This window comes from Parasteatoda tepidariorum, chromosome 8 (assembly GCF_043381705.1).
Source record: "Parasteatoda tepidariorum isolate YZ-2023 chromosome 8, CAS_Ptep_4.0, whole genome shotgun sequence".
Classification (NCBI taxonomy): domain Eukaryota; kingdom Metazoa; phylum Arthropoda; class Arachnida; order Araneae; family Theridiidae; genus Parasteatoda; species Parasteatoda tepidariorum.
The window spans coordinates 33,187,385-33,205,139 of NC_092211.1; the positions used below are offsets into that span (position 1 = coordinate 33,187,385).

Consider the following 17,755-nt stretch of genomic DNA (forward strand, 5'->3'; position numbering starts at 1 on the left):
GTTACGACGGCGATCACGAAGTTAATCCCATTGAAAATAATCTACAAGAAACGATTTCAAATCGCGAAGGTGCGAAAACGAACATGTGATATAACGATATAAGGTCTCAAAAGTGATTCTGATTCTACCGCTCATCAGTCAAGGCCGTCTCAACATAACGAAACAATATCGTCTTCCACAGCGCGAGTTGGCATCGGAACGTAAGAGAAAGTCCTTGCGTGTATCGCTATATCGTTATATCGTCTTCTTCACTCGACGGCTTAAATCAGATTTCTGATGCATCGCTTGGAATGAAAGTTGCTGTATCGGTTTGCCGATATAGGCGTCAAATCGATATGTCGCGATATATCGATTTATAGCTCAGTCCTAATCCTGACCATTCCCATTGGGCTAACGTGGGAACCTTTCGAGTTTTTATTTCTCATGTAAAGCGAATGTGGGTTAATTCTATCAGAAAAGTCCTCCACAAAGCCCATTCCTTAATCCAGGAGCTCCCTAGTCTTCTGAATTGGATTCAAAATTACAAGGATACGTAGTTGAACATTGATAATCGTAAAATCAGAATTGGGTGACCTGTTCAATGCCGGTTATGAAATGAAAATCCTGGGTTTAGAGTCATAGTGGTTCAGGGAATGGAGTGTTCGTCTCCCATTTAGGTGATCCAGTTTAAATCCTAGCGGGGGCTGGTATACTAACTGTGAGAGGTTTTCGTTGTTCGCTTTTCCTTGTAACTCAAATGTGTGTTAGTTCCATCGAAATTCCTCCACAAAGGATAGTTTGTTCCTATGCTTGATCTTGTGTTGGATTCAAAATTACTAAGCTCTGGAGTTTAACGTTGATCCTAAATTCATAATTTTGTCTAGTGTTCAACTCCAGTTATAATATAAAATATTGATGTAAGTCTTTAATTTTCGTCCTTCTAAATAATGATTACGACTACACAGTAAATAGAACACTGTAAGCTGTAAATTCAATACGGATCGGCAGTTCAACAACGGTGATAACATTCTGTAAAGAGTTTTATATTAAAAATATGTGTAATTCAGCGAATTCCTTTTAATTAGAATTTTTTAGTTTTTTCAAGGAAACCTGAAAACCATTAATAAAGTAAAAACTATAACCAATTTGAAACCTTTCTAGTGCAATAAATGTAATTATTTTCAAACGCAGAAAAAATAACTTTCTATTTTCGATAATATTGATTTAATTTCTTGTAATTTATATCCATAGATAAAGCATCGCATTTGATGTTTTGAAATTCAGTTTAGTTCTTAAACTTTTCTTGTTAGTAAAAAGTCAATTATTACTTATTCCAATAATTACTGCATTTAGATTTCATCAATATTTTTAAAGCAATTTAAAGTAACTAAAGACGTATCATTTGTGCACTTACCACCAAGATTTAATTCAGCAGAGCCCTGAGACATTCCAAAATCATTGGTAACGAAGCACTGATACATGCCCTTGTCCTCTCTAACTATTGGAGCTACTTGAAGAAGATCTCGGGATAAGTATCTGATTCTGCTGTTGGCGACAATTGGGTTCAAGTTCTTAACCCACGTTACAGAGTGGATTGGGTGGCCTTTAATAGAACAATTGAATATTATCGATTCTCCTTCTTCTACTTTGACTTGCTTGGGAGTAACGCTTACTTTCAGAGGAGCTGAAACATTAGACAGTTAGTTTTTAATACAAATAATAACTAAAAGGACTACTTAATGAGTAATAAGTTTGTGCTTTAGCCCTAGAAATATATATTTAACTATTTAAACTTTGAAAAAAGTATCGCTTATAACGAAGCACAAGTAACGAAGGGCAAAAGTTTAAAAAGGAACGTCCTTCTATCCGATATCTTAGCTCAAGCTTCAAAACAAAAATTGAGCAAAACAATCCTCAACACCCTGAAGGCCGAAACTTTTTAAGGTAAAATCAATTTTTATCGTAAAAATTTATGAAACAAGAAATTTGTGATACTCTAATTTTTACTGTAATATCTACTGTAAAAACACTGAATTATTGTAAATAAATAAATATCACTTTAAGAATTATTTTAACATTTTGGGGTAAAAATAAATTTTACTGTAGAAATGGATCTTACGGCAAAATGGGTATTACGGATGTTGCACTCAGGTGCTTTTAACCGTAATTTAATTCATAGTTTTTTCAGTGTAGGGGAGAGTGGGGTCAATTGTAACATTTTTTACTTAACTATTTTTAACTAACAAAAAATCCAATATATTATTAGTATTAATTGACAGACGAGTAAAGTAGACTATCCTCTACTAGAAAAAAAATAAATACCTTATTTTAAATGTTATTATATTAGTTATTAACAATTTTTGACAGTCGTGCACTTGTTACAATTGTCCCCACTTACGGGGTCAATTGTAACAGTTCATAAATTCAACTAAAACATAGTTAATTATACATATTATCATAGTTGTGATATATTTTTTTATTGATCAAAATAGTAGTGATATTTTAGGAGTAAAAATAATAATGAGCAGAGACCTAAAGGGTTAAACTTTTAACTTTAAGGGGTTAAAAATTTTAATTTATGCTGTGAAAGGTGACAAATAAAATAATGCACATGCAACATAATATAAATGATATAGGAAACTATTGGTGGTTCTTAAAGAGTTAAGTAATGGTTTGTAAACATAAGATTATTTATTTTCAGCTGTTACAATCGTCCCTTTACTTATTGTTACAATTGTCCCCAAGACGCCATTTCAGCTTCATTTGTTAAAAACAATGCTAGTTAATTAGCAAAACTAATCTTTTTTTTTTTGAAATGTTAATTAAATTGTCCACTTACATATTCGGTTAATAATTTTTATTTGTTTAAACAAAATTACTTTGTTACAATATAATATTCTAATACCAAAAAAAGTACTTACGTAGCGTGAAAATATCTTTTGTGATGTAACTCTTTCAAAAGTACATAAAAATGGTTGCCAGCAGGGGTGTACATGTAGATTTATTAAATACACCTTGTGCGCCACCTAGGAACCAAATCTAGAACCCGACACTCGAAATTTTTGCTCTGTTACAATCGTACCCTGTTACAATTGACCCCACTCTCCCCTACTTATAAAGATAAGTTAAGGATTAATTTTGCTTAGAAAAGAATTATATATAATTTTAAGAATTCGATGAAATTTAAAAGCTGTAAAACAGCTATTGGAAATGATAGCATGTCAGAGCTGATTCTGAGATGAGTTAATGCAGAGCTGATGCTGTAGTAAACAACTGATATAAACAAGTTTACAAGACAAGTATACAAGTACAAGTATGCAAGTACAAGTATGCAAGTACAAGTATACAAGTACAAGTATACAAGTACAAGTATACAAGAACTAGTATACAAGTACAAGTATACAAGTACAAGTATACAAATACAAGTATACAAGTACAAGTATACAATTTTCCTTTCACGAAAATAAAGCAAAAATTAAGTAGATTTTAAACAGGTTTAAATGTAATAAAATTTAACTATTGTGAACAATTCAAATAGTTTTAAATTAGTTATTTATTTAGTTAGTTTTAACCCAGGTATTTAGAAAATTATCCCCAAAAGAATTTTTTACTCAATTATTTATTAAATTATCTATCACTTTTTGTACACTCCAAATTTTAAAAAATTTCTTAAATTTAAATTCTTTTCTTAAATTTGATTTATTTATGTTTTTAAAAAATTCATTTTAATGTGTACTTTTTAATTTTTGCTATTAAAGTCGTTTTCCTTACGGTTACTCGAAAAATATTTTTACATCCGTTTCTAAATAATTTAAAATACACTTCAATTTTTTAAAATTTAAATACATGCAGTTTTTCTGAATTTAAACATCAGTATTCATAAGAACAGTAATGTTTATTTTCGAATATTACTTTATTATTAGATAGATACTCAGATAGTGGTCAACTTATAAAGCAGAAATTATGTAAAATAACTTCTTCCAAAATTTTTTTTTATATTCTACAACAATGATTTCAATTATTTTATTAAAAATATATTTCGTTAATTCTAAATAAAACAAAAAAATACTACTAAAAATACTGTTCTACTTATAGATATTGAAATCATATCAGTAAATTTAAAAATTGTTTTTACGGCATTTTGTTTTAGTCGAATAAGAAAAATGAAATTAAAATTCAGTTTAAACAAAAGACTTTGATTGATTTTCTAAGATTCTTCTATTCCTTTCATGACAATTTAAGATTCAGTGGTTATTTTCTGACGTGAATTAAAAGGAATTCAATTAAAATTTCCTTATTTTTCCTCGATCATTTCAAGCTTTTTCATCATTATTTTAAAGCTTATAGTGTTTCGATCAAAGATAATTCTTTAATCTTTGCATTAAATGATTTCTATGATTCTTTTGTTTGCTTTTCGTTATTCGTTCGATTCAAAGTTCAAATGCTGAGTTAATCAATCAATTTAATTTCAAGATCTGAAATTAATTCCAGACGAGAATAATTGTTTCTTTATAATATTTGTCATTTAAAAGTTCTTCGTATAAATAATTACAATAAAGTCATTTGAATCTATTATTTGCGATTAAGGAAATAACAATTCTAAAAAGACGATTCTGAAACAGTTAAAATTAAAATTAGAAATATTTTGACCGCATAATGCTTTCGGACTTTTATTTTAACCGATTACCGCTCACTGTATCAGTAGTTAACATATAACTTATTTGGTATATTGTGATTAACTTTTAATTTGATGCTTTGATGTTTGAGATAGATGTCTGTTTTGAGATATTTTTTTAAAAACTACTTTAGGAATGTTATATGCTTCCTTTCATTATGCTATAAATATCTGAACAAGTAAAGTATTAGAAATTTCCAGTAAAAGGGTAAACTAAAATTTAAATTATTTGTTTTTATACCATATTTAATCAAAACTGGTTAATGATATAAAAAAAAGGTATTTAAACTATTAACTGCGAGAAAAAACCTTTACTTACTGCTTTCATCTAATATGGTTAAACAACCAGAATTTTACTCGTGCCAGCTAGGCCCACCTTATGAAACCATTTAATTCCTTGCAGATGGGCTTACACTATAGTCGAGAGGGTAAATCTGTAACTGATTATGACTGACTGAGACTCAGTCAGTCATGACATGAATTGTTGAACTAGAACTACCAGAATACGAGCCTTTCATTTACGCACAAATAGCAACAGAAGAGAGCTGCTTAAAATAAAAAGTCTAGTATGTCCCATTCTTGTACGATAGATGGCACCACCAGATAAACAATTAATCAAGCCTTTTATACGGTACATTTCACAAAACACAACTCAACCATCATAACTTAACGCTACGGTTTATTACCTAATGAAAGGTTTAACTCCCTTGTCCTTACTTAATGAAAGGAAACAGTTCTGAAACCATTCTAGTTGTAAGTGGTAATAAAACCATAAAGATGAAAATAATGTTCCTAACAGTAAAATTTGTAGTTAATTGAATGAACAAACTGCTGCGTTTTATTTAACTGTAATTTTGGAATAAAAATATTACGGCGTATTATTAACCTCAGATTCAATGTAATTTTTTTTACTTAAACACAATAGAATTTTTAATTATTTTCCAAAGTCGAAAAATAATGTAAAAATTTTTTCAGAAAATTTTAGTTCTTCGCAATTTCCTGTTCAAATAGATTTTTTCGATTACACCTGCAATAATAATTTTTTTTTCTGTATTTTCTAATTTCGTTTTCTTAACATTGTTATATCGATCTTGCTTTTTACATTCATCCATTCATCTTCGCAGTTTTTTTTTTGTTGATGAGTTGGCAAATATAGAGCTGGTACTTATGCTGTGATTTGCATTATTTTTCGTCCAGTAATATCATTTTTGCTTATTAATTATTTATTACATTGGAGATAGTTGTTTATACCAAAGGCATGTACGTTTAGGTTAAAAACAACGATGAATTATTGGCTCTCGATTGCTTAAGATTTTGATGAGTTATGAGAGAGTTTGATATACTGTGTATATTTTAGGGAGGTGAGGGGGGCTCGAGATAAATCTCTTTGTTAGAAATATTGATTTCTATTTTAAAGAATCAAGATAATTTTTGGAATTTTTGGTAATTTTCTTAGACCGGTTAATGACTAGATCATTAATTGTATATCTGAACAAATCTTTATTAATGTTTTTAGTTCCTTCCACTTTAATTTCTCTCTAATATTTTTCATTTTGGATAGTTATGATTTTGGTCTTTCTTTGCGGTGGCTGTGCTGATAATTTTAATTATTTTCGTATATATATATATATATACTCTNTATATATATAAGAGCAATATTATTACTATTCATACTATGTGATTACTCAATACTAACGGCATATTTTTTTTTCATTTTTTGTAATTTAATTCACAATAATTGGTGAAGAATGCTGTTTGCGATACATTTCATATGAAAAACACCTTTTAAAATTGTATAGTGTTTTAATGTATTAAATTCATATTTCATATAATTCAGATGTTATTCATATATTTCTTATAATTTATATATTCATTTATTTACAACAAGATATTAAAGAAACTTCGAATTTAAACAGTAAAGATTTAAAATTCTTAATCAATAATAAATTATATGTTTTTTTTAAAAATTTTAATCTCGAAGAACTATTTAATTTATCGGAAATTTGCTTGAGAAGAAATATATATTATTTAAAAAATCTTATTTTAAGTACAACAGAGCACTGTTAGAATTTTCTTTCCAAAATCACGATAAAAAAATCCGATAGCAGTCTAATAATAAACTTAACCTTAAAATTTACAGTTAGGAATATTTCTTCACCTTTACGGACTTAAAACCGTTTAAAACTGACATGGTTAAAAAACCACGAAAGCAAAACTATACAGTTCTGTAATAATTTACAACTAGCATGGTTTCAAAACCATAAAAAAGAACTTTAGCAGGACATTGGAGTTAGAATTTACGTTAGGTAAAGGATATTGAAGTTATGATGCGTTTGTGTTGTGTTTTGTCAAACTAACAATGAAATGTAATTTTCTTCTAGTGGTATAAATCTATCGTGAGAGATTGAATTACTAGACTTTTTTGTTCCTGTCTAGGGTCCCCAGATGGCGAGTGCGGGACACAGAAATCTTTTCTTGTGTTGAAGGAATGGAAGAAACAATATGGTCAGCCTCCATCCAGTCAGTTATGAAATTTACAAGTAATCCCTCTCAGCTACATTATGTATACAGCTGAAAGGGAATAAGTTGTTTTACTAAAGTGGGCTTTGTTGGTGCGGATAAAATTCTGGTTTTTTAATCGTATTAGGAGAAAACAATTATTATACAATTTTTCTCATTGCTAACCATTTGATTACCATTTTTCTTATGGTTTTTAGACTGTTTTGTTTGAATATTGTAAAATAACAAGTGTATACATTGCTATTTTTCAATTTTTTTCAGTAAAATTTTTAACATTAAGTAATTTAAAAAATAATTTTTTTTTTAGATTAATGTTGATTTTGTTGATTTTTAAATAAAAATGTTTGTTTTTAAGTTTATTGTAAGATGTAACAAATAATTTAATGACGAAATGCAAAAATTGTAAAGTAAAGTTTAATCAAATTTATGTATAAATTATCGATTTTTGTGTTTTATTTTAAGCATAGTTGGTTTCGGTAGATCTAATAGACTCAAAATTATTAACAGGTTGAACTGACTGAACTGACCTTTTTCCGATAAAAACAATAACGATATTTTAGTTGCTATTAGTAGTATGATTATTTATCTATTTTTTTGTTGTCGTATGCCTGTTTTAGGTAGAGGGGGTGCGATTGTTCTTGCTTTTCTGTGGCGCCATCTATGGCCAACAATTCGACTTCTGCCACACCATTCACACAACCACAATCCCGTTTATAGGGTCGCATTCACACACACAAAGGAGAAAGGACATAGATCACACAGAGAGAAAGAAACATCCATGCCTTGCCCGGGATTCGAGCCCAGGACCTTGATGCAAGGACAGTTCCCTGCCCCCTACACAGGCCGGTCGGCATTTATCAATTTAAAAACATGAATTCTAACAAACGTAGATAATCATAAATTCTCTGTGCTAAGATGTGCTAATTACATGATTAGAAAATATTTTCAGTGGAAGAAAATACAAATGAAAATACAAATTCTGTCAAATGTAGATAATCAAAAATTCTTTTCTTATTCATTACTCAAGGTTTGGTTTGTGCAGTGTTTGATAAACGGATAAATTAATGCAACATGTAAATGCATTTAAAAGTGTTCATGTATTATGCGAGTTATCAAATATTAAAGGTATCAAATCACTTAGGAAATTATAATAATTTTTAAATCTTTTTTTAATGATCTACTAGTGTGTATGTTTCGAAAATATTTCTTAAATAGTTAACTTTTTTAAAAATAGTTTAAAATAGATGTGCTAATTACATGCTTAGAAAATATTTTCAATGGAAGGAACTTGAAAATACAAATGATGTCACACGTAGATAATCATAAATTCTTTTCTTATTCGTTACTCAAGATTTAGTTTATGTAGTATTTCATAAACCGGTGAATTACTGCAACGCATAAATGCATTTAAAATCGTTAATTTATTATTTATTGGGACTTATTTTAATCAAGTTTTAAAGGTATCAAATCACTAAAGAGATCATAATAATTTTCAAATCTTCATTTACTGATGTGCTATGGCGTATATTTCAAAGATATTTTTTAAATAGTTAACTTGTCGAAAAAGATTTTAAAATACATATGCTAATTATATGCTTAGGAAATATTTCCAGTGGAAAGAAATAATATCTTAAATAAATTTACTTTTATGCTCTTGTGGAGCATATTTAAAATTACGAGATTTGAAGTTGATACAGTGAGGAATTTTAATTAAAAAAGTAAATTACAGTCAATGACAAAATTTCGTCGGATTTTAACCTGAAGTCCCCGAAGGCAAATAATTTTGTTTCCAATTAGAAAAGGTAATTAAGAAGTTAATTAGTTAATACACCGTTATGAAAACGTAGACACGCAAATATTTTATATTTCTAATTAAATATTTGCTTTTAAAAATTACATGAAAACAAATATTGATTTTGAGAATAAAGATATAGTAATTTGTATTGTTGGAAATCGATAGTTGGATTTAATGTTTGAGATAAAAATTTAGTAAATCTTTTTTGAATAAATTTTTGGGAGCAAAATGCTTAGTTTATTGAATAAATAGTTTAAATATTTAGGGTACATAGAAAAGTAAATTATTTGCATTCAGAATTTTTTTTCTTAGAATTCAATAAAAAGTAAACTTTTTGAGATAACTTCAAAATTTTAAAATTAAGTTTGTTGAAGGAATTTTTAGCTTGTTCCTTCGTTCTTTACAATCACGTTTAGTTCCTTTACTCTAAGTCATCTTGGATTTTGGAAAAATCTGAAATTATAATCTTTAGATCTTGGATCAGTCTAAAACATATTTTTTACTAAGTCTAAATTTATAGGAATCAGACTAGCTCCGTTTTTATATTCTGGTGCCCCATGGAACTATTAGAAATGAAACTCTCACTTTTGACGAATCCTTGAGCAGTATTTCATTAATTTTGAGAATCATTTCGAAAAGAAATCATGTGGTTTGTGACGACACGTGAACTCTTAAGTATATGACAAAAATATTTCCTCAACTTGAAATCTCGTTGCAGTGCATTGTTAGAGATTGTTAAGTAGAATGACGAAACTAAAATAAAGATCAGACAATCAAAAATAAAGTGACGGATTAAGCTGACCGGTTGTATGGTGGTCAAGGAGTTAACTGGCAGTTTATTCCTCGTGCAAGGAATATTCGGGGTTCTGATCCCGCTTCGGACATCGATGTAGTCCATCGATTTGTCCTTGTTGTTTTGTGCCACCTGTGTGGTGACCACGTTAAAGTAATTATTAGAGAAGTTAGATTTTTTTCAACATTTAGATTTTTTAAATTTTTTCAACAAAAAGAAAAATTCTTGCCTAATGTATATAAGTAACGATAGTTATTTCCTCACTGTCACGTAATTTTTGGATTATAAGCCAGGAAATGGTTTCATCAAAAACGAAGGAATTTTTGTGACATTTAAGTTTCATTTTCATACAGTGTACTAGATTCTGAAGCAATGTTCAATCCAAGTTTTTGGGTTTGTCTAAATAGTCTTTGGGTAAATAGGAAAAAGTCTAGAACAGTCCTTTGGTCTAATTAGACATTCAAAGAATCATATTTTTTTCTCTACTCCTTAGCTTTATGAAAAAGATTGCATGTTGAGAACAAAAAGCAATGGAATTTACTCCTTTTAAATTAGTTATAACCAAATGCGTATTAAATCAACAAATAATTATTTGTGAAAAGTAACGCTACTGATGTGGTTTTTATAATCAACAATCAAACTATGCATTTACTTGTTTAAAACTTCATTCGTTTCAAAAACATACAAATCGAAATAACAGTCGGCATGTTTTGAGTGCCTTAAAATAGACGTCCATTTTCAAGACTTGCCAGACGTGAATGAGAAGCTCCAATTGTTGAGCAACTGTTACTTTCGATTTGTATATTTTTGAAGCGAACGAAGTTTTCGTTGGATGGTTCTAATGCCACTTGCCACAGGGGCAAACCTGCTTGGTAAAACAGAGCAAATTTAAGGCAGAGTGTGCGATTCCTGTTTTTCAGTGGCGCCAACTATGGCCAAGAATTCGACTTCGCCACATCATACGTCACACCTGTTTATAAGGCGGACCCATTCATGCATCCATTCATTCATCCACAGATTGTAATTTTGACCAGAATCAGAGAACGATCTCCAATCCAGTACCCCCAGAGGTTTCGATTTGTCATGGGAACACGGAGGACTTTTGAGACTCGACAGATTTAACGTGCATCAGTCGCTTTACAGCACGGGGAGTCTTCGGCCGGCGGGGTTCGAATCCACGAACTCTCGGACATGGGCTTAACGCCCTACCGACCAGGCGATCCTGGCCCTAAATGAGTGAAGTTCTTAAGCAAGTAGTAATATCTTTCTGCTTCAGTTTCTTGGGATTATTTATTTAATATGCATTTACTGTTTAACCATGCATTTTAAGAATTTCGTTTTAATTTTATTTCTAGGATTAACAAAGTATATTTACCAGCAATTAACAGCTCTGTATGAACTCTTTCATCGGCAACGCTGTTGTTCACGTAGCATATATACTTTCCACTGTCTTCTGGTTCAGCTCGTCGGATGATGAGCGTACCACCTAATTGAACATAACGTTGGTTTTTTGCCAATCTTAAAGCTTGACTCTTTTCAAATTTTAACCAATGAATGGAGGGAACAGGATAGCCTTCAGCCGCACAAGGCAATTCCACTGTAGTACCTTGTTTGCCAATCAGGCTGGTTTTTCTATCAATGATTCTGGGTGGAAATGTACTGTGGGGTTCTGAAAATAAAATTCAAAATTACAACTCGCTAAAAATAAACATATTTACTTACAGCAATTTAATAACTACTTTTTTAATGCTTTTTTGCATTAACATTCCTAAAGAAATAATAACTCCATTTTAATTTTGAATTTTTTTGAAATAAATATGAGTGCCAAGACGTGGTATGTCGACAAATATATATAATCAGGATTCAAAATTTCGAGTAATGCAATGAAATGTAAAGCTATAAAATTGTGGGAAATAAATAGAAAATACACTATTAGCAAAGTATAAAGAGTGACTTACTACAAAAACAGGCATGAAAATTAATATAATTATTGTCAATCATTTTTATTCTTAACCTCAAATACATTCATTGAAATGGCCAAATGATTGATTAATCATATAATATACAATAGTTAAAAAATTATATAGTGTCATAATGCACCAAAAATATTTTTTATGGAATTCAAAAATGGTTTTTTATTAGCCATAAAAAATAACAACGCCTGAGTGGATTTAGAAATCTGAAAAACAACGTTATATTGTTGAAATATCTAGGTCTTAAAAGCATCAGATGATCATATAGTATAATTTAATATAAAGTAATTAGGTCTTATCCGTTATTGTATATACTGTCAGAATTTTCATTCGAAATTTATGGTAAAATAACAGGCTGCAATTTGTCCGTTTGACCAACCACAAAGTTTATAGTATGGAATATATCTTCGCCCTTACGGTTTTAAAACCGCTTACAACTGGTATGAAAAAGATGTGAATACAAAACTATGCGGTTTTGTAACTATTTACAGCTAGCATTGATTGAAAACCGCAAAAAATAATTTACCTGGACATTTGAGTTAGGCATCATGTTGGGTAATGGAAAAAGGGAGTAAGGTTGTGATTGAGTTGTGTTTTGTGAAGTGAACTAAGGAATATAATTTAAATCTGGTGGTGCAGCGTACCGTGAAGGATTGAAATATTCGGCTTTTGTGTTCCTGTCCAGGGTCAACAATATGGGAGTTGAGTGCACTGGAAATTCTTCACGTGTTGAAAGAACGGAAGAAACATTGTGGTGTTAAAACTGGGGTTCGAATCCCCAGTCAGCCATTAAATAAATTGTTAGTTAACCATTTTTTTCGAGAAAATTTGAACAGTGTAGGGGTCACCTAATATAAGTTAAAATTGCTTTAATTGTTTATTTAGAGCAGTATATTTTGAATAACATTTGGATTACTTTTTATTCGCATATTTAGTTTACGTAAGCGTATAGAAGAATAGTTAATTTTAAGACTTGAATTAACAAGAATAAAACGCTAACCAATGTTTAAAGAAAAATAATGAATGATTTTACCTTATTAAAACTTTGGATAAAATATTTGGCCATGACTAAGGATGCGAATTTAACTATTCTTCTTATCTCTTACCATAGCTTCAAGCATACATAATTAATATCATTAAAAATAGAATAAGAAAGAAATTTGTCCTGAATGAAATGAAAAGAAAAATGATTTCATATTTTTTCATAATTCTTGAAGAAAAGTAAATTATGAAAGCTTGTTTCGATGCAATCAATATCTTCAGAAATATTTGTCTTATTTTTTTCAAGTTGAGAAAACGCATTAAATCAGTAATTAACTCTCTCGACAATTACTCCACCGTATTTTATTATATGCTTTTGTAATAAGCTTTTTGCCTGAATCCAAGACTAAAAACTGAATGAAAATCCAAGTATGTGCCAATTCGAGCAAGAAATAATAATTTGATAAAGAAAAAGGTTTTCTTTTGACGATGTATGTTTTATGTCTAACAAATACCCAAAAGATATATTCTAAAGAAATTTAGTTCTTTTATAAGATTCAAGTTTGGATAAATATATATTTTCTCAGATACACTTTGATAAATTTTTATTAATTTATAGAGTTAGCCGTTAATTTATATGGTACTCCTTTCCCTCTCAGAAATAGTAATTATTGTGCAAATTGATATTTAATTTACACAGGAATTATACTAAGCTTTTTATCTGAATTCGAGAGGTTCTACTACTCTGTTATGAGGGTTACAGGGTCAAGTTACGAACACAAAGGTCCCCGGTTTTATCCCAGGCATTGTCAAAGAGCGTCTTTCTCTCAATCATCCTATATTGGTGTCAATCACGGAATCACGATCACGGAAATAAATTGATCCTGGACAAATAACATCATTACATGATTTCGCATGGTACCCTGGTTTCGCATTGGCTCATCAGAGTGAAAAGCAACTACAAAGCTCGAATTATCCTTCATGACGAGAAAGTCATTAATATCTAGGATATGCGCTGGCCAGGTGGCCGAGTGGTTAGCGTGTCTCACTGCGGAGCTGACGGTCGCTGGTTCGAATCCTGCTCAGGGCATGGACGTACCTTTCTCTCTCTCTGTGTTTTATGTCCTTACTCCTTTGTGTGTGTGATTGTGTGAATGTGACCCGTCCTATAAACAGGTTTGTGACTGTGTGACGTGGGCGACGCTGCTCCGCCACGTGTGGTTTCGCCACGTACCCACTGGGTAACGAGAAGAGAGTAGCATTTCTGTGGCCAATGGGACAATCCCCAAGTGCCCACCATTAAAAAAAATCTAGGATATGCACTTTCCACTATTTTCTGGTCCAGTTCATTGATTGATGAGCATTTGACCTATGGCTAGCATCACGATGTTTTTTTTTTCATCTCTGCTTGCTAACTCTTACAGATATTTTGCGAAAAAGAATTTATGGTGTTAACTACCAGACAAATTTATTTTTTTGATCAGTGGCAGGAACATTTTTTTCTGCTTCTGTTCGTACTAGATTCACTGTCCGTATTCTAGTGGTTGGTTGGTTCTAATGCCACTTGCCACACGGGCAAGTCTGCTTGGTGAATCCGAGGAAATTTAAGGCAGAGTGTGTGATTCCTGTTCTTCAGTGGTGCCATCTATGGCCAAGAATTCGACTTCTGACACTTCATACGTTACACCTGTTTACAAGGCGAACCCATTCATTGACTTGAATCAGAGAACGATCGATCTCCAATCCATTACCCCCAGAGGTATTGATTTGTTATGGGAACATGGAGGACTTTGCGACTCGACAGAATTTTAACGCGCATCAGTCACCAACTACACGTGGAGTCTTCGGCCCACGGGGTTCGAACCCACGAATTCTCGGACATGGGCCCAGCGCCTTACCGTCCAGGCTATCCCGACCACATTCTTGTGGTGAAATCTTGTAAAGAAGACTACATGATATAAATAATTAATGGTGGTTAGCGTTTTTTAAATATTAATTCATTAAAAAGCTAATGAATCATTTACTTTTAAAATATTTTGAAGTATTTCAATCACCATGACACCCGAAAAATTACCGGTTAAGTGGTCAAGTGAAATCGTCTATGGGACGAGATCACAAGTGTTAAATAAAAATACGTGACCGCATGAGAATTCCCATAATTGTTAAGAATTTTCATATACTTTATTCTTTTTTGAACTAACATATAAAGAATTGGAAAATCTATTAAAACTTCAATTTTAAATGAAACGTGTTTTCAGTTTAATTGTTATAATTAAGACATTATTAAAACTTTAAAACGAAAAAAAAAATACAAAAAAAGTATACGAATAAGAAATAATAGGAATAAAAATTAGTATGAAAGAATATACGAATAAGATTCAGTTCTTGAATAAAAATTTGGACAAATAATATTTACAAATATTAATTTATACGTGTAAGAACTTATACCAAAAATATAAATACTAAATTTTTCTTATAGAAAGTAAAAATCTAATAATTTATAATAAAAATAATCAACTATAAGATCTCCAAGAAAAGGATATTGCTTTTGCTTCAAAAAAAGTTTTGTTATTACGTATACGTTACATTAAGGAATGTTTTAGAATTTATTATCTTAGTAAATTCAAAGAATTTTTAAAGAAAATAATAATTTTCCATAATAAGCAAACAATATTTAACTCTGGAAAGAAAGAAATGTCGTAAGTATATTATAAGAAAAATGCATTTAAATTTATGCTATAAGACTCTTCGTTTACTGAGATCCTTAAGTTAATTTTTCAACTAATCACTATTTAATACATTTTATTTATTTTCTTCCCCACTCACATAAAAAACTTGACATAAACTTGTACTGTAAATAATTCATACAATAAAAAATTTTTTTGTTGAAAATTTTCTATTTTACGAATATTTTGTTTGCTTGTTTTACGAAACATAAGTAAAGCACAATAGCACGTTTTGACCAAAAACATTACCCATGCATCATTATGCAATTTAGGTTCATAACTTTGATCACAAATAAACGTTGAATGAAAGAAATTATTTTTTCGTCACTTTCAGCAAAATGGGAAACGGTGCTAAGTGTTTATTTTACATTTTAAGATGGGAGAAAAATAGGACTAGGTTCTTAGAATATTTTTCAGATATGTTCAGAAATAATAATGAAAAAAATTTGATTTAAACATTCTAGCATAATTTTAAAAATAATCTATTTTTGGATGAAGGTGAACCAATATTATTCTCCTTACACTAGTAATTTTAAATCAACTTCAAAACCAACCTAATAAGTTAGGATCTCAAGATAATTCTAGGTTTTACAATTTTTATAGCCATTTTTAATTCTGCAGCTTTAAGAACCATTTTTAATTCCGAAACTGCCGATTTGAGAAGTGCATCCTTTTTCGTAGCTAAAGTGATCACCAAAGCCTGAAAAGCTTAATCTCTTATTAGAGAACGCATGAGATGAAGTAATTTTGATTGAGAAATTAGTAGATGATGTCACTTTGGCCAAAAGAGAGCAGTTCTTCAGAGAATGATGGTTCCGAGTAGGTTACAAAAGGAGCTGGGGATTGTACTGGGGTCGAAATTCTGTTGTAGTGCTGCCATCATGTAGTTCAGGGTTCAAAAACTAATGACTCACGGGCTACTAGTAATTAATTTGTGCGGCCCGCTTCCTCCTCTTAAGAAACTAAGCAGCTATAGTTTGATTTCTTAAAAATATTTTTCCGAATTATTTAACTTAGGTATTTAGTATTGCATTCGTGAATCCTCGTTGAGATGTTTATGGCAAAAGAAGTTTGAAAACATTTTACAATATTTTTTCCTACAAATCATCCTCAAGCCTAAACTGATTGGTAACTGCCATGTTTACTATTTTTGAAGGAACACATAGTTGCAAACAAATGTTGTCTGCGATGTATGTTGTAAAAGTATCTGATAGATCCAGGCTTACAAAAAAGTATCTTCATAATGTACAAAAAAAAAAAGAAACTTTGATAAGAAATTAGGTTTTAGGAAGACATACGGTAACTGCATGCTGCAACACCTATGACATTAGATAAAATAATGTCAGTTGATTAAATTCATATTGTAAAATATTTATGTATGGCAACAAGTTATAAAAAGAAAAATGAACTTCTTTGTTTAAACTGTTTGATAAAATAAGTTTTCCCTTTTTCAATCTTAACAAAGTAAAAATATTCTTTTATACTTAAGCATAAATTTAGTTTTCACCCATTTTGCTAAACGACCGGGATAGTCTGGATTGTAGAGCATGGAGCCCATGTTCAAGAGGTCGCGAGTTCGCTTCTCGCAGACCGAAGACTCCCCGTGTACAGAATGGTGACTAGTGCACGCTAAATCTGTCGGGGTCACAAAGTGGTTAAAGTTCTATAACAAATCAATATCTCTCGGGGAACTAGATCTGATATTGATCCTGCTCTTGTTCGGGTCAAAATTACGATGGAGGGGTGGGAATGTGTACAAGAAAAATTTATAGGAAATAAATTATTGGACTTATCAAACAGATTAAAAATCGACTTTTTTTCTTCAAATTACGTAACTTAATTAAAATTTAAAATTTTTTAGTGTTATTGATTTATAATGCTCTTAACTAGTCAACTTAGGAAATCTGCTGCATAATAAATACAATATTAATATTTAGATATTCTACAGCAAAATTCAAAACTTACTTCGCAAAAAAGGTCAAAAATTACAATTAATTATTTTAATTTTACGTGTGTACAATCTAATATATTTAGTCCATATTCTATGCTTTACATTTATGTATAGAAAGCAGTAATGTAAAATTTTAAGTAATTTGAACTAAAATGATTTGGTACATTTTATTCAGAATGTAGGAAAGTAAACGAGAAATTAATTTTGAGGAAAAAAAACTAAATAAAGACAAAATTATCAATTTAATAACCAATGTAGATAGTTTTTTTTAAATACTCATAATTTTTGTCCTATTTAACATAGAAGAAAAATTAAAACGGTGTTTTAGAACGAGGAAGGTTTATAGTTTATATATATATATA

The 17,755-nt window shown here is 30.3% G+C and overlaps 1 protein-coding gene across 5 annotated transcripts in view; it reads right to left on the reverse strand.

Moving 5' to 3' along the window:
• The window catches only part of LOC122269136 (cell adhesion molecule Dscam1), a 379,155-nt gene that overhangs the window by 106,199 nt on the left and 255,201 nt on the right, over window positions 1-17,755 (reverse strand). For all 5 annotated transcript variants that reach the window (XM_071184626.1, XM_071184624.1, XM_071184625.1 and 2 more), the window contains exons 5-6: window positions 11,138-11,431; window positions 1,394-1,663 (exon numbers count right to left, since the gene is read on the reverse strand). In XM_071184626.1, the coding sequence (XP_071040727.1) occupies window positions 1,394-1,663; window positions 11,138-11,431 (564 nt within the window). The remainder of the gene's footprint in view (window positions 1-1,393; window positions 1,664-11,137; window positions 11,432-17,755) is intronic.